Source organism: Sarcophilus harrisii, chromosome 2, assembly GCF_902635505.1.
Source record: "Sarcophilus harrisii chromosome 2, mSarHar1.11, whole genome shotgun sequence".
NCBI lineage: Eukaryota > Metazoa > Chordata > Mammalia > Dasyuromorphia > Dasyuridae > Sarcophilus > Sarcophilus harrisii.
In genome coordinates this window covers 286,116,940-286,141,415 of record NC_045427.1, presented here as the reverse complement: position 1 = coordinate 286,141,415, position 24,476 = coordinate 286,116,940, and the positions used below count along the sequence as shown (strand labels likewise).

Below are 24,476 nucleotides of genomic sequence, written 5' to 3'. Positions count from 1 at the left end.
TTTCTTCAAATCATTTCTCATCTGAATTATGTATTAGAATTTTGTAAAAGGCATGTTAGATACAAAGAGAAACTAAATGTTTTTTATGCTTTGAAAAAAATTAATCACAATGTTTGCAAAATGAAATGGAGAGTCATTTTTTTGAATTATACATTTTTCTTCCTCATTGATGCTTCAAGTTTTTGGATTCCCACTAATCTCCCTTTGGTATATGAGGACATTTTGAGTCTGTAACATTAGAAGTAGTTGGTCATTGCTGCAGTGACTGTGGTAGCACATGGCCTCCTCTGCCCATGGAAGGGAGTGTCAGATTGAGATAAAGGGACCTGTGTTATAACCTTATCTCTGCTACTTCTAAGCCTTGTCTTAAAGGTGATGAGGGAGTCAGAGAGACCTCAAGGTGCCTTCCAGCTCTGATCTGATTATGTGGCACTTTAAGCTTTGAGAATTATTTTTCAAGCATTATTTCATGTGATCCTTGCAGTACTCCCATGAGTTGATTCTTCATATATTATTATCTTCATTGTACAAATGAAAAAACTAAGTCTGTACAGCTAGTCAAGCTGGAGGCACCATTCAAACTAGCATATTCCTAATTCCAGGTCTTATACTTTTAATGTTATATGTGATGTTTGAGTAGAGAATCTATCCATTTATGGACCACAGTTCTGCTCTGGCTTCTGGTTTATCCATTTGCAGCCATTCCAGGAAGGTGAAAATCTGGCTTATCTAAAGCAGCTAGAAAAGAAGTACCAGCTGTATCCCTTTGCAACTTACTCCAGGGTTTAGGGTGGGAGGATACTTGGTTTAACAATCCCTTGCCTTAATAAGAAATAACTCGCCTCTTCTCCAGAATAAATACATGGTAAGTAAAATAACCCAAGACAATACCCCAGCTTATGCTTTTTTGGTGCCCTGATCTCTCTGTCTCTCTCTTTTTTGCCTTTGTGTCTTTCTCCTTTTCTTTTTTATTTTCTTATAGAATATGGCTCAGCCCTTTATATCCACGACTACCATATGGAACACCCAGTACTCATGGTGAATCATCAACAAACTTCAAATCTGATCTCATAAGCTACTTGATGGCTTACAATGCTCCTCCCCTCAAAGAATGGATAGATATCGTCCAAAAGCATGACCTTTCTGAAACAAGGTAGTCTTTATTCATGAAGATAATTTATTAAGTGCCTATTATGTGCTGGGGCACTGTGTTAGATACAGGGGAACTTAGAGGCAAAAATGAAATAGTCCTTGCTTTCAAGGAACTTAAATTCTCATAGAAGAAATATTTCCACAGCTAGGAAATGCAACGTAAATATAAAATAATTATTGAGAATAAGGAGGCATTAGCATAAATACAAAATAATAAGTTCTGGAGTTGGTGGGTAAAAAGAGATCCATTAGTAGAAACTAAATTTTCTGAAATCATGTGGAACAGGGATTGTAACCCTATAAAATGCAGATGAATTTCTATAAACTTGGATGGGGAAAAATTGCATTATTATTTCAGGATAACTGATTTCCTTTGCATTATTTTATATCTTATTGCATTTAAAAACATTCTGAGAAATTCTGTTCATTTCCCCCCCCCCCCAAAAAAAAAGTTAATCTCTGATTTAAAGATTGTAATAAAAATCTTGAGAGCCTGAATAAGGCTCTTTCTTTGTTGAGGAATGATGATGTGATATTTATCTGTATGTGTGTGTTATCTTTTTCTCGATCCTTTATTCAAAATGTGCTCCAATTTATCTTTGCCTCTTGTTCTTCCAGCTTTACAATGGGAAGCAAGCAGTGAAACCTCTTGCCTCCTTTCTTCATGAAGATACAGAAATCAAACTTCTTAGCCCTGTAGGATTTTAATCCTGCATTTCTTGTGGCATCTAACACATTTTGCCTTATTTTTGCCTTCTCTTTCCTGATGTAATATGAGCTCGTTCAGGGCAGAGAAGGCATCTCGCTCATTTTTCTAGCCCCTCCAGTGTCTTCTCTGTTTGTTGAAAGTGTTCAATGAATTTTAATTGAATGAATGAAGAGAATAAAACAGAGAATGGGGACTTAAATTTCATGGGGCAAATTGACATGTAAGAAAGAGGCTGGAAAGGAAAACATAGCACCTTTGTCCTTAGTCCTTTTTCAGAAAATTTCCCATGGTGCCTTGTACGTTGGAGATACTCATTTAATATTTGTTGAATATTCTTTATTTCTAATGTTTTTAAAAATTTTGAACTTAACAAACACCAAATAAAATGAGCATTTCCTCCATATGCCTTACAGAGCTGGGGAGGGGGGGTGAGCATATTTTTCTAAAAAAAATATATATATATATATATTTTGTTTTATTTTGTATTTTCTTTGCAAAAAACACAGTGCCCTGCAAATAGGGAACATTCTGTAAATAGATTTTTCTGATTACCTGAAAATGCTATTTCTGAATATAAAGTACTCTATGTTCAAAATGTCACATAATAACATTCCACACGTTAAGTTTTTGACTTAGATGCCATTGCCAAAGCTGAGTTGCTTTGACATTTTATCACTTGTCTCTGATGGTTTTTAGAGTTTATCTTATTGGGTCAACTCCTGGACGATTTCAGGGGAAACATATAGAAGACTGGGGCCATTTTCGGCTAAGGAAGGTAACAGCTTTTAATGTTTTTTGTTTTTCTTGGAATGTAAACTTCTTGAGAATTGTGATCTATTTCCTAGCTGTATGCACGGGGCTAATCTCTCTGGACCTTAGCTTTTTCTTCTGTAAAACAGGAGTACCCTGTTCCTGGGATTATTGGGAGGATGGCTAAAGAAATTGGGCTATTATGTTCATGATAGAATATTACCGTTTTCAAAGAAATGATGAACTCAATGATTGTAGAAAAGCATGGAGAGACTTGTATGTAATAATGAAGAGCAAAATGAGCAAAATCAAAAGAATATTATATATAATAATGGGAGTATTGTTTTAAGAGTATCTTTGAGTGAACAAGTCATTCATACTATCATAACTGTTGTAAACTATTATATTATGTATATGTTATATATTATATAATACAAATTATGTAAGATAATATATAAATACATTTATGAATACACAAAGTGCACAAATATATAAATGCAAATTAATTATATATAGTATTATATATGATAATATATAACATAATATGACTGTAATATATAGTTATATAATATATGTAATATAGTTGTATATAATATATACTACTATAGCTGTTATAAAACTATTATAAATATCTAAATCAACCTCAAAGATCCTATGAAAGAAGATTGTGTTTGAATCCAGAAAGGAACATTTCTGTGGTCTAGAAAATGATGAGTGAGTTGATTGAGGAAGATATGAAAAGTCTTGGATTTATGAAGATGCTAATCATCTTCAGAGAAACATACGATAAAAGGAAATAAGCATTATATGATCTTACTTGTACATGTATGAGTGTTCATAGAGAGTATTATATATATTATATAGAATATATGAGAGTATTATATATATGTATGTTTGTAAAGATCTGTGGGTATATACATGTATATCCACACACATATATATCTATTCTTAATTGTATCCTTTTTTTAGGGTAAGCAAGGAGGGGCAGGAAGAAAAAGTAAAATAGAAAGGACACAGCATAGAACAAAAGAAAACCAAAAAGGAAGCCAAGAAAAACTGGCCAACTTTGAAAAAAGTGTAGTGTTTATTATATAGATTTTCTTGAAATGGAAATTTATTGTTTTATATTGAATTCTCTATCTTTTTTTTTTTTAATTAAAGCTTTTTATTTACAAAACATGCATGGGTAATTTTTAAACATTGACCCTTGCAAAGTCTTCTGTTCCAAATTTTCCTCTCCTTCCCCTCACCCCCTCCCCTATCTGGCAGGTAATCCTATACATGTTAAATATTTTAAATCCAGTATCTATATATATATATATATATATATATATATATATATATAGACACATACATACATATATATATATATAGACACACACATATTTATACAGTTATCTTGCTGCACAAGAAAAATCGGATCTAGAAAGAAAAAAAAAACTGAGAAAGAAAACAAAATGCAAGCAAACAATAATAGAGAGAGTAAGACTGCTATGTTGTGGTTCATACTCGATTCCCCCGGTCCTGTCTCTGGGCGTAGATGGCTCTCTTCATCACTGCACAAGTGGAACTGGTTGAATCTTCTCATTGTTGAGGAGAGCCACATCCATCAGAATTGATCATCCTATAATCTTGTTGTTGTGTATAATGATCTCCCAGTTCTGCTCATTTCACTCAACATCAGTTCATGTAAGTCTCTCCAGGCCTCTCTGAAATCATCCTGCTGGTCATTTCTTATAGAACAATAACAGTGAATTCTCTCTTACGGTATACTGTGTACATGTCATTTTTTCCCCCCTTAATTTGTATTTTAATTATAAAATATCCACTGTATCACGAGGTTAATTATACATGTTAAATCATGGAAAATATATTTCCATATTGCCCATGTCACAAAAAAGCAAGAAGAATTAAAAAAATTATAAAATTATGCTTGTTTGCACTCAGTTCATCAGTTCTCTTTGATGGTGGATAGCATTTTTCATCACGGTGTTTTGGAATATTGTCTTAGAGTAACTGAGGTTTTTTTTTTCCCATAGTTAATCATACAATGCTGTTATGACTGTGTACAATGTTCTCCTGGTTCTGCTTAGTTCACTTTGCATCAATTCATATCATCAATCATTTAATAAGCATCTACTGTTTGCCAGATACTATGCTAAGCAAATATTGGTTTCTGAGTTCTACTTCATTTTTTTCAACAATTCATATAAGTTGTATCCATCCATTCTTAAAGTCCAATAATATTCCATTGCACCCCACTTTATTCATTCCTTAATTGCAAATGCTCTAAAAGGATATATTTCTTAAAAGAAACATTAATGGAAAAAGGTTTCTTTTTCCCCTATCTTCTGGCCTCTTCAGCACTCACCTTTTGACCCTATTTCTTTTAGGAATATCATAGCTTGTGGTGTATCTTTCATAGTAAGAGAGCAGTTTTAATAAACTTGATGTATATTGGAAATGGATTTAATTTAAATTCCCTGAAGGGGATTCTAGTTACAAAAGTTATATTTGCTCCTGATGTGAAAAATCATGGAAAAAGTCAACAAATAGAATTAAGTAGACAACATATTGGAAATGATAGTAATAATAGCTGCTTGATAACTGCCTCATTAGAGCATAATTACAGCCCTTAATAAATCCTAGTGACTTCCTATGCCTTAATCGCTATATAGATCATATCATTTACCTTTGCTATACCTCATGGATGCTGTGCAAAAATTCTTTGGCAACCATGGTTGTAGCCTATATGCCAGGTACCATTTTTTTTAAAAGCATTAATGCCTTAAAAACCTATTTGGATAATTAATAGGAAGTAGCTAGGCATGATTATCTACTACTACTATTTAATAAAATCCCCATTGTAGCATTGTGAATAAGTTAAGACTTGAATAGAATTGGAGGGCAGTAGTCAGGTAGAATGCCAGGCCTGGAGTCAAGAAAACTCTTCCCGAGTTCCAGTCCTCAGACATTTATAAGTTATATGACCCTGGCCAAGTCACTTAACCTTGTTGCCTCAGTTTCCTTATTTGTAAAACAAGCTAGAGAAGGAAATGCCAGCCATTGTAGTGTCTTTGCCAACGACATCCTAAATGGGGTCATGAGTAGTTTTTACCTTACTGGAAATAGCCAAACAATAACAAAGACTTGAAGTCTAGAAGACCTGAGTTCAAATCTTGCCCATGCACTCCCTGGGAAAGTGACTTCCTCTCCATCCACCTCACTGGAAAATAATACACCTCCCTCACAGGGTAATGCATACAAGGCACTTTGTAAATATTAGAGCACTATATAAATGCTAATTATTATTGACTCTTGTTTAGTCTGGTGCTTCTTAGCACATGTGACTTTCTGATTACTAGTAACTACTTAAAAGTATTTAGTTGGTTTTTTCTGTGTGCTCATGACTCTGTTCCATGCATTTGCTATTGAATTTCTCTCCCTCCCCCTGACCCCTCTTCATTCCCTAGTAATCTCATAGATACCATCCTCATTTCTTATGGGCCCTTAATGAGGGTCATAGAATGTCATGGTAAAAGTATCTGTAGAAGTCTTCTAGTCTAGCTCCTATTATACAAACAAAAGAGGCCTAGAAAGGGGGAAAAAATTTCCCATTGTCATACAGTGAGTAGTGGATATAGGATTTGAACCCATTTCCTCTGATTCCAATATTAGACACAGTGATGAATATTTTTTCTCAATAACATTTTAGTTTTATAAATACATGTAAAGATAGTTTTCAGTATTCATTTTCATAAAACGTACATGTTCCAAATTTTTCTCCCTCTCTCACCTACCACTTTCCCAGGACAGCAAGCCATCTGATATAGGCCATCTGATATATGTTAAATGTGTGCTATCTTTTTAAACATTTCCATGTTTGTCATGTGGTGCAAGAAAAAATCAAACCAAAAGAGGAAAAAAAAAAAAATGAGAGGAAAAAAAAAAACAAACAAAAAGGTGAAAACTATGCTTTGATCTACTTTTAGTCTCCATAGTTCACTCTCTGGGTGTGATTTGCATTTTTCATTCCAACTCTGGAATCTCTTGAATCACCACATTGTTGAGAAAAGCCAAGTCCAACACAGTTGATCAAGTGATGAACATGTTGGCTTCTTGTTTATAGTGGTAAGTTTTAACTTACTAATGAAAGTATAGTGTAAAGCCCAGCTTCTTAAACTGTAGGTCATGACTACATATGGAATCTCATATCTTAACATGGAGAGGGGCATGAAATTATGATTTATTATCAGTATATGTTTAATTTGTGTGCCTGTTTTATATACCAGTATACTCATGGTTGCATAAAAACTTTCCAGGTGAAAAGGAGTTGAGTGGAAAAAGTTTAAGAAGCCCTAGTAGAAGAAAAACATTGAGCTCAAATTTCATCTTGCAGGGACATTGCAAATCATTTTTGTCAGGCCTGTGTAGGTTCAATGACAAATCAGCATATACATTAGCGCGAATTTGAACTCAGCTTTTGTGACTCTACTTTCAGTATTCTAAATCCTGAATTTTTTCTGTTGTCTCAGGATACTGGGTGCAATCCTGGTTTTAGGGAAGTAATCTTACCTTTCAGTTTCAGGAGTCTTAACTATGAAATGAGAACAATAATGCTTGATACAACCTATCTTAGGAAGTTGTTCCCAAAAAGGAGTGTTTTGTAAAACCATAGATGTTTTGTAAATCACTGAGCTATTTTGATTATCAAAATTTGAGTACAAGTGTGAAAATGAGAAATTTAGATCTGTTTTAAATATCTGAAATCAAAAACATTGGGGAAAATCTTTCTATTAAGACAATTAACAATATTTCAACAATAAGTGGGTTAGTAGAATTTCTTTGACAATTCAATGATTCTTCCTTTTCCTGTTTAATTATTTTCTTTTATTCTTTTATTATTATCTGAATTTGGTTAGAATAAAGATTTTCCAAAGTTTTAAAAAATGAATTCACTGATTCCATTAAAACAGAACAGCAATAGAAAGCACTGATGATTTCTGAGTGCAGGTTGAAGCATGAGGATTTTTTCCACTTAATTTTATTTCCCCAAGGAGGAAGATAGTAAGGCTAATATGGAAATGTTTTATATGACTTCACATGCATAATTGTTATCAGAATCCTTACCTTCTGAATAGTTGGGGATAGGGATTTGAAAGAAGATTTAGAATTCATATTTTAAAAAATGAGTGCTAAAAATAAAAGTTAGGGAAGAAGAATAACCACACTGGGGGGGGGGGGGGGGGAAGCAAACTTTTGTCTGAATTTTTTTTTTCAAGAAATTAAAATCCATAAGGTTTTAAAATTTTCTTTTTTTCCAAGAATTGGAAATCTGAGATAAAGGTAGCTTAGTATCTCTCCAAAGATGACTCCATTTTTGTCCTGGGCTATTTGAATTTATGATGCATAATAACAACTTTCTTCTCCCATAGCTTCTGAAAGAGCACACTTCATTGCTACCTGAGCAACAGTCTTGGCCTATTGTAGGCCAGTTTTCAAGCATCGGCTCCTTGGGAGCTGATGAGTCTAAATGGCTTTGTTCTGAGTTTAAAGATAGCCTGGTGATTCTAGGAAATCATGGAAAGAATCAAGGACAGCATAATGTCCCTCTCCATTTGGTAAGTATCTTTTTGCATCCACTTGATACATTTTTACATATTCAATGTGATGAAAAAAGAACATGGGGACATGGGTCCTTGTCCTAATTCAGCTGCTTATTGCTATTGGTGTGACTGTAGTCAGTTAGTTAATCTCTTTGAGACTCAGTTTGTCAATTTATGAAAGGAAGATGACCTTTTAAGATTCCTTATGGGTCAAACTCTTTGATTCTAAGAAAATTTAATGGATGCATTTATTCAGGGATTTGAGTGGAGGCTGTAACTTTTCATCACCATCTAGAGAGAAGTCTTATACTTGAAAGAGTCATGGTCTTCAAAGGCTGAAGATTTGGGTTAGGGTCATCTCTGAAACTGGGTGATCTTGGTTGACTCACTTTACTCAGCTAGATGGTACAGTGATTAAAAACACTGGTCCTAGAGTTAAGAAGACTTGACTTCAAATTTGGCCTCAGACATTTACTAGCTATGTGATCCTGTAAGACACTTTAATTTGCCTTAGTTTCCCCAACTATCATATAGGTATAAAAATAGCATCCACTTCCCAGGGCTATTGTGAAAATTAAATGAATGTGATACTAGTAAAGCACTTGGTATATAATGGATGCTTAATAAATGCTTATTCAATTATTGAATAATTGGGATCCTCAAACTATGGCCTGTGGGCCAGATGCAGCAGCTGAGGACGATTATCCTCCTCACCCAGGGCTATGAAGTTTCTTTATTTACAGGCCCACAAAACAAAGTTTTTGTTTTTACTATAGTCTGGGCCTCCAACAGTCTGAGGGACAGTGAACTGGCCCCCTATTTGAAAAATTTGAGGACCCCTGTATTGTCTTCTTCATTAAGTTTTTACCTCCTGAGATTATTGGCAGCTTCGGTTTTTTCATTTGAATTATAAAAGGGTTGAACTACACATTCTTCAAGATCCTGTTCAACTTTAACATTACATAGACTTAGAATGATACACAATGTGCTCTGTAGGCATAATAGGCTAAGTATAATATGCGAATGCTATTTTTTGATTGTGATTGTTACTCTCTGCTAATATTAAGAATATGCTGATTAGAGGACTACTATTACATCATAGACTAGCTCACTACTTTGACTCAGCTGCAGCTTTTTTCTGAGTCACCATGAGCAATATTAACTATTTAGAGAATTATAGGTTAGTAATTAATACTCCATTTATTTAATGTTAATTTAAGGAGTAATCAATTTAAGGTCATATAGGTGGTTTTTTTTCCTCACCTTTTTTTCAGTTTCTTATAAACTTGTTACCAAACTTTTGCATTTTTGATAAGATAGGCCTTTATTGTTTGAATAGCTTTTTGCAAAGCTTTAAAAGGCTAAATCTTAACTTTTTAGAAGCTTTCTTTTGTGTGAAACTAATTGGTTTATATCATTGGAATAATTCATGCATTTTAAAATGTAGATTTTTAATTTTTTGAAGTTCAGTTCAATGAAGATTCATTGAGTGCCTATTTAAATATTTGTAGGGGACTGTGCCAGGTTTTGTGGGAGCCACAGAGAATAATAAAAATGGTCACAATCTAGTGGGAGAATGTACTCAGCTAAAATACACAATGAGAATAGGAGAACAGCAAAGACAATAATATGAGAAATCCAAAAGTGGTAGAATTCTGTTTGTACTTGGGAGGATCAAACAGAAATGTCATGGAAGATACCATGTTTGCATTTGGCTGTGGAAGGATAGTTTCATCATTCCACTCCAAAAAGCAGAATTATGAAGGCAGTACTTTCCAGGATTGGGGAACAGAATGCAGAGAGGAGGAAGAGAATAAGCATTTATCTAGCACCTACTGTATGTCAGATACTTTAGTAAATGCCATATATATATATATATATATATATATATATATATATCACATCTCATTTTATCCTCTCAACTTGCTGGGTAAGTGATGTTATTGTGCCTATTTTACAGATGAGGAAACTGAATCAAACAGGGTTAAGTGATTACCCAGTTGATTACCCAGCTAATAAGTGTCTGAGTTCATATTTGAACTCCCAGAATTGAGTCTTCCTGACTCCTGACCTGGTGCTGTATCCACTGGGGCACTTAGCGGTCTCTGATAAGCCAAAAATTTGATGTAAGCTAAAAATTTAGAAGAGCTAGAGTAAACTTTAAGGTAACATGAAGGGGAGAGTAGGGACATATAATAGATGTTTGAGTAAAGGAATGACATGATCACAGCTGTTCAATAAGATTGCTCCCCTTTGTGTCCTATTCTTATTGTCCAGTGACACTAACCTTTTTGCTGTTCAACTATGATTTTCCACCCTTGAGAGTATTCACTGGCTGTTCCCTTACCTGCAAATCTCTTCCCTCTTTATCTCCCCCTCCTGGCTCCCTCCAAGAGTCAACTAATGCTCCATCTTCTTTTTTTTTTTTTTTTTTTTTTTTTTTTTAATAGCCTTTTATTTACAGGATATATACATGGGTAACTTTACAGCATTAACAATTGCCAAACCTCTTGTTCCACTTTTTCACCTCTTACCCCCCCCCTCCCTAGATGGCAGGATGACCAGTAGATGTTAAATATATTAAAATATAAATTAGATACACAATAAGTATACATGACCAAAACATCATTTTGCTGTACAAAAAGAATCAGACTCTGAATTATTGTACAATTAGCTTGTGAAGGAAATCAAAAATGCATGTGTGCATAAATATAGGGATTGGGAATTTAATGTAATGGTTTTTAGTCATCTCCCAGAGTTATTTTTCTGGGCATAGCTAGTTCAGTTCATTACTGCTCCATTAGAAATGATTTGGTTGATCTCGTTGCTGAGGATGGCCTGATCCATCAGAACTGGTCATCATATAGTATTGTTGTTGAAGTATATAATGATCTCCTGGTCCTGCTCATTTCACTCAGCATCAGTTCGTGTAAGTCTCTCCAGGCCTTTCTGAAATCATCCTGTTGGTCATTTCTTACAGAACAATAATATTCCATAATATTCATATACCACAATTTATTCAGCCATTCTCCAACTGATGGACATCCATTCAGTTTCCAGTTTCTAGCCACTACAAAGAGGGCTGCCACAAACCTTCGTGCACATACAGGTCCCTTTCCCTTCTTTATAATCTCTTTGGGATATAATCCCAGTAGTAACACTGCTGGATCAAAGGGTATACACAGTTTGATAACTTTTTGAATGCTCCATCTTCTTAAAGAAGCTTTTCCCAGGCTTAGTGCCTTCCCTCGGAGACTATCCATTTTTTATCCTTTCTGATCTTGTTTATATGTAATTGTTAATGTGTTGTTTTCCCCATTAAACTTATTGAGAATAGGAATTCTCATTTTGTTTTCTTTTTTTTTTTTTTTTTTTTTTTGTATCCACAGTACTTAGCCTAATGCCTGGCATATAATAGACCCTTAGTAATTACTGGTTGTCTCACTGACTAATGATTGGAGAAACTGAGACTGAATGCGGGGAATACCTCCATCATTTAGGCAAGATTTATTAGGAGTTAAGACTTCTTGGTTGGTAGGAGGAATGTAACGAAATTGAAAGGTAGAGCAAGAGCATTAAAATAATTATGGTAACCCTCTTTCACAGAGTGCTTAATGGGTTGCAGATTTGTTGACATCTGTTATCTCAACTGAGAAATGAAGAAGTTGAAAATGGAAGGGTGAGGTGATTTGTTCAGGGTCATACACTAGAATCATGGCCATTGCAACAAAGATTCGCTTCCCTTCAGATCTGCTACTCTTTATTACATCACATGACTGAAGAGAGGAGAAGGATGAGAGATAAAGGGGAGTCTAAGATGATCATAGGCTTTTCACTTGGAGAATGATGGTGGTGTTCAGAGCAGTAAGCAACCTGAAAGATAGGAAAAACTGGGCCATATTTGTAGATGAAAGGATGGAGAGAGAGATTGAAGATGCAAAAGAAATAGAATATTAAGGCCTTGGAGAAAGGAGAGATTGGGAATCAAGTGTACCTATGGAGGGGGTTTGCCTTAATGAAGGGAGAAGATCACTTTTTTCACCTGTTATATTCTCAATTTTGTTTCCTTCCTTGTTTAGATTTATCCCACGGTGGAGAATGTCCGGAACAGTTTGGAAGGCTATCCTGGTAAACCATAGTGCTTTATTGGTGGTGGTTCTGAATACGTTATTAATTTTCTAAGATAATTTGCAAGAATGGCTTCTAATTTAGAACAATGTTAAAGTCTTCATTGAAGTCGAGGAGAGTGGTAGGAGGAGAAGGGAATTATGGGAGTGTGTCTTTAATCTTCATTAGAGACTCTTTGGAACATGAAAAATTAGCATGACATGGTGAGACAACCATGGAACCAGAAGAGATGGGTGCAAGAATGACTTGAGCTGATGTGTAGTGGCTGCGTGACCCCTGGCAAGTTCCTTAACCTTTGATTGCTTTAAGCAAATTTCAGTCTTTAAGATGCAGAGAATATACTGATCTGTGTTCATGAAAGGAATTTTCTCACCTGAAATATACCTGTCAGAATGAAATCACAGGTCTAGCTCCTATCCCAATAGTGGTTTGATTCCTCATCCATTAGCATTTTTGGTTCTTCACCATAAAGTCTAGATTTAAGTGATATCCAAATTAAAGAACAGATTTTCCTTTGCTATACTGATTCCAGACCTATTTTATAGTTTTATGCATTCTACACATAAAAAAAGAAATGTAGAAATGTGGGCGTTCAGGGGGGAGGTGAAGGATTACAATTAAAATTATTTTGAAAATCAAGCCTTTTTTGTCTCTCCCTTCTCCTTAATTTAGAACCTGGCTGTAGGTAGGGCAGTCATTTAAAAATGTATTGTGGCTGCTAAGTATTAGTAAAAACCTTATTTAACTGATATGGACTAGGCCTTTGATTTCACTGGTCTAGGGAATTTCTGGATGAGGAAGCTCCTCTCTGTAATCCACCTTTTATGCAACAAAAAATCTTAGTTGCCTCAGAATTTGAAAGGTTAAATGACTTGCCTGGGATCACACAGCTCATATGATTTAGAGATGAGGATCCCAGGTCTTCCAGATTACAAGGTCACCTCTCTACATGCTATTTCTTCTTGTCTCTATTTTTACTGACACTTTTTGTTTTTATTTCACATTAATTTCCAAATATATACCTCCCCAATAAATTTAATAAATGCTAAGTTTGTGTTTATATATCCTTTTTTAATTTATAAAATGTCTTAATTGTATAGATTAATAATAATTTGGTTACTGGGTTGTTTTTTTCTTCTTGTCAATGACTAATAAAGAAACAAATGATGAACTTGAGAAATTACCAAATGACACAATAGACAGGGGAAAGAGATATGTTTGCATTGGATGACAGTTTCAGGATCCAGAACACTCTCTATAAACTAAAATGATGGACCTTGTCTAAAATAACATTTAATAGAATGAAAATAAAGCTTTATGCTCTGATTTTTAAAAATAAATTAATTTTACCAGTATAAGAAAGGAAAAAATGTGGCTTCAATAACTGGAAAAAGACCTGAGGCTTAAAGTATAGTTCCAACTTAGTGTGAGTCAGCTTTAAAATATGGCAGCCCAAAAAGCCATAGTGATGTTAGACTTCGTTAAGAGAGACATAGTGAACAGAATGAGGGAATTGCTAATCCCTTGATAGAATTCTGCCCTGGTCAGACCACAGAATATTCTTTTACTTTGGGCACTTCATTTAAGAAGGACATTGGCAAGTTGGGATAAGATTCCAGCAGAGAGCAGCTTCAAGACCATTTAACAAGATTCAGTCCAACAGATATTTATTGTTTATTGTATACACTATGCTATTTGTGCCATTTGTAAACTATAATATAAACATAAACCACGTGCTAAGATGGAACATATTAACAACTCAGTTAAAAATGTCTGATGCCTATTGTATATGAGGTTATATATGTTGAACATAAAATAATAATAGCACTTTATTTTAGATAAAATTATTTAATTTTTAGTTATAGGAGGATCATTAGTTAAAGGCATTGGGAATATTTCATCTGTAGAAGAAAAAACTTGGGGGAAGATATGTTAGCTGACCTCATATATGTGAAGGTTGTTTCTAAAGGGAGTTAGCTTGGCTCCAGAAGGCAGGACTAGTCAACTAGTTGAGCAGTTCATAAAACTATTGGGAAGTTGTAGGATGGTTAATTTAAAGTTTACTGGGAGTAAAAAGTTCCTAATATAGCTCTGTTAGGAGAACATGGAGCTCCTTTAGGTAGAAGTAGTAAAGATGAAACTGGATGATCTTTGTTGAAAATGTTGTAGAAAAAAAGAAAGGAAATGTTGTAGTAGGATTTGGGGGGGTGTGGGGCAGATGTTGGTTGGATCAGATAGATCCTGAGATGTCCTTTCCAACATTTAGCTTCTGTGATTGATTTGTTGTTAACAAGTAACATATAGATTTGTTAGAAGGCTATCTTGAAATGAAGGAGGACTTAGTAATGCAGGGCAGTTAGGTGATGCAGTGGATAGGGTATCAGACCTGAAGTAAGGAAGATTTGAGTTCAAATCTGACATTAGATACTTAGTAGCTGTATGACCTTGGGCAAGTCACTTAACCCCCGTTTAACTCAGTTTCCTCATTTGTAAAATGAGCTACAGAAAGAAATGAGCAAATCATTCCAGTATGTTTTCCAAGGGCAGGGGATGGGAAAGAGAGGAGAGAAGGAACTTCAAATGGGGTCACAAAGAAAAGACTGAAATGACTGAACAACAATTTATTAATATGTCTCATATAAATAACAAAGCTGAAATAATTTCAGTGAGATTTAAGGAAAGAATGTTGGGATTTGGGGAGAATGGGAGGAGGCATATTTTCTGTGCTTTGAACATAGCCTATCATCTGTTATGTTCTTTAAAAATCCACTTTTAATGAAGAATATTGTATTTTAGATAAAGCTATTTTTTTAAAACTAGCACTGATGCTATCAATGTATTTAATTTTGTGAAGCAAGAGACAGATTGTACCCTTTTTAAAAATCTAGTTATAAATTTTCTAGTCATAGTGAGCTAAATTTCAAACTCTTCCTTCTCTTTTGTGGAGATAATTTAATTAACTATAAGCTATAATTTCATCTCAAACCTTATCTGAATTTGGAAGAGAGAGAGCTGAGTGGTGGAAAAAGCATTGGGTTTAGAATTAGAAGACTTCCTTCTTGTCTCTCTTATATCATTTTTAGCTATTAAGCCTAGGTATGTTGCTTCATCTCATATAATTCTACCAATTACCCCAGCTAAAAGTTTCATTAAACAGGTATCTTTTTTGGGGAAGTCCAAAAATTTTACTTCCAGATATTAATATTTGATATTTATGTTCTTTAAATGTTTGCAGAATTCTAGATACATAAACTCTCACATATGCAATACATATAAAGCACATTCAGCTCATTGACCCTTATCACAGTTGTTGACTTGTGTATAATATGTGTTATTGGTGTGTCTATAAATTCTTAAAACATTTAAAGAACAACAAAAATATCAAGAATTATTATTTTCCAGATTTATGATCTTGGACTTCTAGTTTTAAAAAAAAGCACTACTGCTAAATGAAAATTTTTCTTGGGTTTAATTTGTATAATTATAACTCCCCCCTCTTATATTTAAGAACCTAGTTGTTTGGGTCATATTCTGCACAGTAATATAATTTTAGATTTGAAAAGGCATTTGAAGACCATCTAATCTCCATTGTAAAGACAGGAAACTGAGCTTCAATGAGAAGTTACTTACGTAGGGTAACTGGCTAGTTGGTAATAGACAAGAGATAGAATTCTTAACTTCTGAATGCGTAATTCAGAACTAACCTACCTAGGAGTCCCCTTCTACTAAACTACACTATTCTTTAATTCAGGATCACAAAAGATAGTTAGAAATTAGCTTTATAAATGAGAAAACTGATATCCATAGAATTTAAATAATTTACTCAACATCACATAGGAAGCTACTGAGTTACAAAGTCTAAATTCAAATCTAATTTGCTCTAATTCTTATTCTAATATAGGTTCACTATATTCTGATGCTTTTCAATATTTTCAAGCCTTTTCATGCCCTGTGGCAAGTTTGTATTGCTTAATCTTCTTTTCCAGGAAAAGAAACCTTATAAATATAGCTAGTTGTAGGGCTTGGACAATTATTTTTTCATTATAAATATAGCTAGTTGTAGGGCTTGGACAATTATTTTTTCAAAGAAAGATTTTACAAAGTTAATGAAGATATATTTTTAAAAATCTACTTATTGGTGGTTTACTGAATTTTTTTTCAAGGACTTTTCCTTGCTACTTTTTTAGAAAGTTCTCCTGAATCATTTTCTAACCTATTTTGTCTTCTGCTTGTCTTAAAAGCTGGTGGCTCTCTTCCATACAGTTTACAAACTGCAGAGAAACAAGTCTGGCTCCACTCCTATTTTCAGTAAGTACCAGTTTTATGATATTTCTCCATGTTAAAGATGATGACAACGATTGACAATTAGATCAGTTAGGTATTCTGAAGTACGTAAATTACCTTAAGTACAGTATATTGAGCCTCACTAAAGCCTTGTGGCATACGTACTTTTAAGAGAGAAATAGAATGAGATGCAGGAAGACAGTGACTTGCCCCATGCTTCCACCACTAGTAAGTGTCAGAGACAGGAGTTCTACCTGTGCTTTTCTAACTCCAGAATTCTCTTTCTTATACTACTTTTCAAAAATAGAATATACAGCCTACAATTATAATGTAATGATTTTTTTTTTTTTGTCTTTTCTCTTTATTTGACTGCTAAAATAATGGAATAAAAGAATTTTTAAAAATTTCTGGAGAAAGTCAAGAAGACAGCTTTTCCCCTGTTAAGGAGAAGGTAGTTAATTTAAATATTGGTATGGGGGGGGGGAGACATATTTTAAAGAACACTGAGATTGGATATCAGTCATATTGGATGTCCTGGAATGTAAATAAATAAAGCAGCACTTTAATCCCTTATAGTTAAAATTCCTCTTTGCAAAACTATTAGTTTTGACTTTTAGAAGAGTTCATCAGCTCCTCATCCTAGAATAGGGATTTCAAGCCCAGTGAGATTGTATTCTGTCACATCATGTTATGTGATCCTTTGTTCAAAGAAGGTGTGGTTTTATTAGCAAAGATGTAAATAGTTGTACAAAAGGATAATTAAAGGAAATGTCATATAAGTTTGGAACCATTGTATACAAGAAAATCAATAAACATTTATTAAGTGTCTACTGTGTGTCAGGCAGTATGCTAAGTGCTAAGAATACCAAAAAGGTGAAAGCCAGTCCCAGAGAGCTTACAGTCTAATGGGGGAGATAGACTTGCAAACAAATCTATACAAATAAATTATAGATAGGATAAATAGAAGATAATGGAGAGAAAACTTTCTGTAGAAGGTAAGACTTCAATTGGGACAGTGTTCTCTGTCCCATCACATCCCTGTGGATAATCCTTTCATTGTTAAAAGTTTTCAGTTCACCCCTGCCTTCTCATCCTCTGCAGCCCCTTGTTCATGTCTTTGAGTCTTTTATAAAACACCCAGCTAATACATTAATAACTTTGCATTAGCTCTTTTCATAGCTCATGGATTCTGTTGATCACTAGGTTGTATATATTTTGTGTTGCCTTCTTGCTACTTAATTATCCTATCTTTTTCTTGGCGTCATATATATATACACACACACACACACACACACACACATACATATATATTATATGCTATTTGACTGTAAGGCCTTGTTGGCAACATGTTGCAGATAATTTACACCTATCATGTGTCTTCCCATTGCCCTCTGGGTCACCTGAAATTTTGATTCTTCTTATCTCATGCTGTTCTTTGATTTATGGCCAATACCACATTGTTGGAAAAATATTGGTTTTGCAAAACCAATAGTGCTATACATTTTCGCAAGTGCAGTTCAACTGAATCTATTCTTTAATATTTTATAAGATGGTATTTCTTATAATTTCTTCCTTTGTTTTCCCCTATAACAAAAGCAAATTAGCTTGTAATTTAAACCTCCCAGAGTTGTTATGAGGATAAATCAAGGTACCATTTTTCAAACCCAAAGAATGCATGTAAATGCTTGCTGTTATGACTTTAAACCAACAGTACTCTTGTCTTCCACAACAGTAATTATTTTCCCCTTTTTGTAAACTATACAAAAATTGATAGTGAAAAGTACCAAATACCTGTGGAATTTTGAGCAATTTTGTTAACTTCTCTAAGCCTCAATGATCAATATTTAATTCCCTATAATGTCGAAATCACTTCATGATTTAGACATAAAGGGTGATACTATCAGCAAATTAGTAGAGCAAGGGATAGTCTACTTGTCAGATCTGTAGAAAAAAGGAATTTATGGCCAAAGAAGAATTAGAAAACATTCTGAAATGCAAAATGGATAATTTTGATTACATTAAATTAATACAAAGCCATTGCAGGCAGGATTAGAAGGGAAGCAAAAAGTTGAGAAAAAAATTTTGCAGTCAGTGTTTCTGAGGAAAGGTTTAATTTCTAAAATTTATAAAGAACCAATTCAGATTTATACGTATATAAGTCATTCCTCAGTTGACAAATGGTCAAAAGATATGAGCAGACAATTTTCATATAAAGAAATTAAAGCCATTTTTAATTATGTGAAAAAATGCTCTAAAATCAGTATTGATTAGAGAAATGTAAATTAAAATAATTCTGAGGTACCACATCACACCTCTCAGATTGACTAACTGGAAAGATAATGATAAATGTTGGAGAGGATATGGGAAAACTGGAACACAAATACATTGTTGGTGGAATTATGAACTGAACCCACCATTCTGGAGAACAATTTGGAACTATGACCAAAGAGCTATAAAACACTGCATACATACCTTTTTATCCTGCAGTGTCTTTACTGGATCTGTATCCCAAAGAGAATATAAAGAATGGAAAAGGACCCATGTGTGCAAAAATTGTAATGGCAAGGAACTGGAAATTGAGTGAATGGCTATCAGTTGGACAAAGAATGAATAAATTATGATAAATAAAGGTAATGGAATGTCATTGTTCTGTAAAAAATGAGCAGACTGATTTCAGAAAATCCTGGAAAAACTTACATGAACCGATGCTAAAGGAAATAAGCAGAATCAATATAATATTGAATATAGTAACAGCAAAATTATGTGATAATCAACTCTGATGGACTTGAGTCTTTTCAGCAATGTGGTGATTCAAGGAAATTCCAGTAGATTTGGGATGGAAAGTGCCAGCCACATTCAGAAAGAGAGTTATGGAAACTGAATGTGGATTTTTTGTGATGTTTTTTTCCCCTTTTTGAAGTTTTTCTTGAAAATAGGTTTTAAAGTATTGTATATATTTAACCTATATCAGTTTGCTGTCATGGGGAGGTGAGAAAGGAGAAAAATTTGGAACACAAAGTTTTATGAAATTGAATGTTATAAGTTATTTTTATGTGTATTTGGAAAACTAATATATTATTGAAATAAATTTTAGAAATTGGTGATATACAAAATAACTTCTGAGCCTCATTTTACTTAGTTGTCAAATAAGATAAGAATGCAATATTATTATCAATTGATGTCCTTTATGATAACATGTGTGTGGTACATGGCATCCACTTTAAGATGTTGGTTGATTAACTGAATTTTAAATTATTCATATAAACTGATGCTTTTTAGCATACATTTTAATATCTGCAGCTTCTCAGGCTTCCCATTCTAGTCATCATTTATCATTGTATACTGAAAAATAGGTTAGGGATTTTTTTTATTATTGGAGTAAACAGAGAATAGTATGTTTTCCTTCAAGTTCATTAAACATTTTGAGGGTGGGGAGAATGATTTATAGAAATATTTTGAAACTATGACTAAAAGACATAATTTTGGTATTGGGTTTTTTTCATTCATCATATTTTATTGTGAACATTTCAGATTTTGTTCTCATTCTGTGACACCAAGCTCTAAATTGTAGTAGTTTGTCAAAGTTTCTTAAATTCATTACAATTTTAGTCTGAAGGAGACATTAGAGATGACCTAGTCCAATGCTGTCGTTATGCGCAAAGTGAATCTGTATTACTCAATTCACATTGTCATGTGTTTCTGACATTGAGAACAAAGCCAGTTTGATGTTGTTTGATAGGAAGCTAATGTGTATCTTTCATTTGTCCAGCAAATGGTCAGCAGAGACCTCAGGTCGTTCCAACGCCATGCCTCACATTAAGACGTATATGAGACTTTCTCCAGACTTTGCAAAGATGGCTTGGTTTCTTGTCACAAGGTAAATAATCTCTATGTTCCTGTGGAAAGGATATTTTAAAATATCTTGGTAAGTGGGTTCAAGAAATATGGGAAGATCTGTAGAAACGTATTCAAAGGGAGAATGTGACATATAATGAACTTAGAAGTCCTATGCAATGTAATGGTCCCCCTTGGTCGCTAAGAAGAATGAAGGAACAGGAAATTGCTTTGTCTTTCTGGGTCAGATTGATCTTGATTATTTGATTTATTTTTTTGTTACAAAAGAAGGCTCCTTTGGAAACGGAATGGGAGTAATGGTGGCAGGGTATATATGGGGTGAAGGCCACCCAGAATTACTGATATATAAAAACAAAAGACATTAATGTCTTTTAAAATTAAAGATTTTAATTTTACTTCAAAAATTAAGATTCCTGCTTTAGAATAGCCCTATCAGTGATATTTGTCCTAAATTGAAATCAAGATTTTTTCCAAGACCAATGTATATAGAGAGAAAATTTTCCCTTGAATTTGTGTGATAAATGATGTCCCACATTATTTTCTTTCTTTTTTTTTAAAAAAAATTATTGATGCCTTTTTATTATAGCCATTTAAAATTGTTTGGATTTTTTTTTTTCAGTTATTGAGCATTTCTGTTCTTTTTCTCTGATCGCTCCCTACTTCCCAAGTATAGAGAGAAAATTTTTAAAAAACCAAGTAACAAACAGAATTGAACAAAATACATTTCCACAATACTCATGTCTCATTCTGTATCTTAGGATCATCTCGTCTTTGTTTGGAGATAGGTAACAGATAGGTAACAGATTGCTTTATCATTTCCTGTGGAATCATGGCTGGCCACTGCACTGATCTGAATTGTTTAGTTTTTCAGAGTTGTTTTACCACCTTTTTATACATCATAGACATTTCCAATTTCATAATATCCTATCTCTTCCTTATTCCTCTCCCGCCCTCCCCCTGCCACCCTAAACCAATTTTGCTGAAAGAAAATTTGGTTAAGCTAACTCTCATAGCAAATCTGTGTGATAGTGATATTTTATATCCTTTTCTTCCTGGAAGTAACTAAGCCCAGATTGATTTGAAACCAGACATTATTTAATAAACATAGAAAAGCATTAAATTAACAGATGAGGTTTGAGTTCCAATTCTGGTTTGGCCATTTTTTATTTTTTATTTTTAATCTTGGGTACATTGGGGGTTTTTTAGTTTATTTTCCTTTTGGTTTTTTTAAAATTGTTTTATTTCATAAATTAAAAACAAAATAAATTTCCATAACATCTTACCAATAAAAAAAGGATTATTGCATATGAAACTGCAAAACTGTTATGTAAAACTTGCTATTAGTTTGAGTTTCCTCAACTTTATAATGATGGGGTTTGATTCTTTGATATTTTGATATTGTTTTTATTTTGTTGCATTATGTAAGGTTACTAATTCATATTTGTGAATTAATGTAAATTGTTTTCAAGAAAATATCTCCATGTCATAGTTATATTGCCTATGTCTTATTTGTACAAAACTGTTTGCATTTCATCTCCTCTGTTACATTGTGAATTCCTTGAGAGCAGGTGTTGTTTTTTGTATTTCTCTACATTTCCTCTGCTTAGCAAGTACTTGGCTCATAGTAAGTGTTTAATATTTTGACTGTTGTTGACACTCCCTCTCCCAACTTTAACTCACATTTCTTTATGACTTTTTAAAAAAAGAAATCTGATTATTCTAGTTGTTCTGCACTTCACAATCTTTATTGGAGAGTAGGCATTAGAGCTTTGTAATTTCTTCCTATCAATCCATCCATTCAGCAAAAATTTATTAGGCACTTATTATATTTACTAAATGTTTATTAAGTAAATTCAGTGTGTTAGGCATGGTACATTATGTAAATGTAAGTTAGATTGAGTCCTTCCAAAGAACTGCTCAAACTAATGGAATTTCTAGTTATGTTTTCATATAAATACATTACGGATTATAGGTGAATAGTACATGTAGAATGCAAGTGATCATTTCCTTTGGAAAGAAGGTTGGGCATCAGGGAGAGCTTGAGGAAAGAAGTGCCATTTGAAAATATGGCCTTAAAAAAGGATAGTTGGATTGCAGAAATAGAGGGAACCTTGGAGGTCCTCTATTGCAACCCACTATTTTATGAATTACCTAAGGCCACCCAAGCATTTAGTATTTGAACCCAGGTCTTCTTGATTCCAACCCCAACATCTTTTCTTAAGATTCAGCAGACAGATGGGGGGAGGGGTCTGCCAAATATAGGCATTGTCAGCAGAGGTACAAAAGAAGAAGATTGCCAGATGTATTCAAGAAGTATATTCCATTTTATCTGATGTTTAGAATGAATAAGGACACATGTTGTTAGATAAGTTAGGTAGATTGGAGCCAGATTGGGATATCTGTTAAATGCCAACTTAAGCCCCTAGTGCCAGGGGACCAATAAAACAGTTCTCTCTTGTTCTTTATTGCATATATCTTCTCTGAAATTTGTACACATATGTGGGGGGGGTATATATGTATTTGTGTACACATCTCATTATAAACACGAATATACATGTACATGCATACATGTGTTTGTGTGTGTATATATTTCATACCTTAGTGTGTGACATATTTTTAGCCATATTTTTAGCCTGACCAAACACTGTTCAATAGAAAAATAGTATTACAATGTAATATATCTATATATGAAATACATGCATTTTCTCTGTGTATGTTGTGTAGATAGGTAAATAGTTTGTGTAGTATTTGGTTATGCTTAGAGTGTGTCATGACTTAAGCCAAGGTTTATAGTAAAATTTCTTTTAGAAGAACATGTATTGGGGCAATGTTAATGCTTAGGAATCAGCTCCTAAAACTATACCCAGAGGGTTAAAAAACTCTGCATATCCTTTGACTCAACAATGTCAATATTAACTCTATATTCCAAAGAGATCAAAGGCAAAAGATCTATCTATACAAAAAATATTAATGGCAGCTTTTTTGTGTTGGCAAAAAAATGAGAAATTAAGAGATACCCATTAATTAGGAAGTGGCTAAACAGATTGTGTGTGCTTGTGATGGAATACTATTGGGCTACCAAAAAACTCTGCAAAGATTTAAATGAAATGAGCAGAACCAGAAAAACATTGTGCATTTTAGCAGCAATACTGTAGATGATCAATTGTGAATGACTTAGTTCTTCTGCTCAATACGATGAGCCAAAATAATTCTGAGGGACTTAGGAAAATGTTGTCTCCACAGATAGAAACTGAATGAGTCTAATGCAGATCACAGCATAGTTTTGTTTTGTTTTTTAAAGTTTTGTGATTTTTTGTTTTGTTCTCTTTTTTTTTTTTTGGCTAATATGGAAATGTTTTGCATGACTATATATGTATAATCTATATCAAATTTCTTGTCTTCCCAAGGAGGGAGATGGGAAAAATTGGAAGACAGAGGGAGGAGGAGGGAAGGAGGATTTGGACCTCAAAATTTTACAAAAGAAATGTTAAAAAAAAAAAAAAAAACAACTTTATACATGTAATTGAGGAAAAAAGTGAAAATGAAATATAAAAAAGTGAAACAACACCTAAATCAGTTAGATTTTCTTGTAGCTTACTATACTTTTAATTAATAGAAACTGGGATAATCAGAACTTTACGTAATTAAGTCCCTTCTTTGGAGATTTTTTTGAAAAAAGAAGTTTCTGTTCCCTTGAAAAGTAAATCAGAACAGCACTATGACTAGGCCATTAATTTTTGATTCCCAGTTTGAATTCAAACTGTTAGACAATTCTGTGTGACTCAGTAATGACATAGTTGATGCCAATAGCTATTAATTAATGAAAATTATGAATTTCGGCAGAGAGATGTATCCTTAACAAAAGGTACTGTTTATCCAGAGGTAGTTTTAAAAGACTTTTTAAAAATGATAAATGGAAATCAGTGGCTAGTTGATCTTTTATTCCATTATTTATTAGAATTGAATAATTACTTTGACTTACAGTAGGAAGG

At 33.6% G+C, this 24,476-nt stretch overlaps 1 protein-coding gene across 3 annotated transcripts in view; it reads left to right on the top strand.

Annotated features, from left to right (window-relative positions):
* TDP1 (tyrosyl-DNA phosphodiesterase 1) overlaps window positions 1-24,476 on the top strand; it is a 156,956-nt gene that overhangs the window by 51,729 nt on the left and 80,751 nt on the right. For all 3 annotated transcript variants that reach the window (XM_031952363.1, XM_031952364.1, XM_012547405.3), the window contains exons 9-14: window positions 983-1,153; window positions 2,558-2,636; window positions 8,047-8,232; window positions 12,297-12,345; window positions 16,587-16,653; window positions 20,399-20,506. In XM_031952363.1, the coding sequence (XP_031808223.1) occupies window positions 983-1,153; window positions 2,558-2,636; window positions 8,047-8,232; window positions 12,297-12,345; window positions 16,587-16,653; window positions 20,399-20,506 (660 nt within the window). The remainder of the gene's footprint in view (window positions 1-982; window positions 1,154-2,557; window positions 2,637-8,046; window positions 8,233-12,296; window positions 12,346-16,586; window positions 16,654-20,398; window positions 20,507-24,476) is intronic.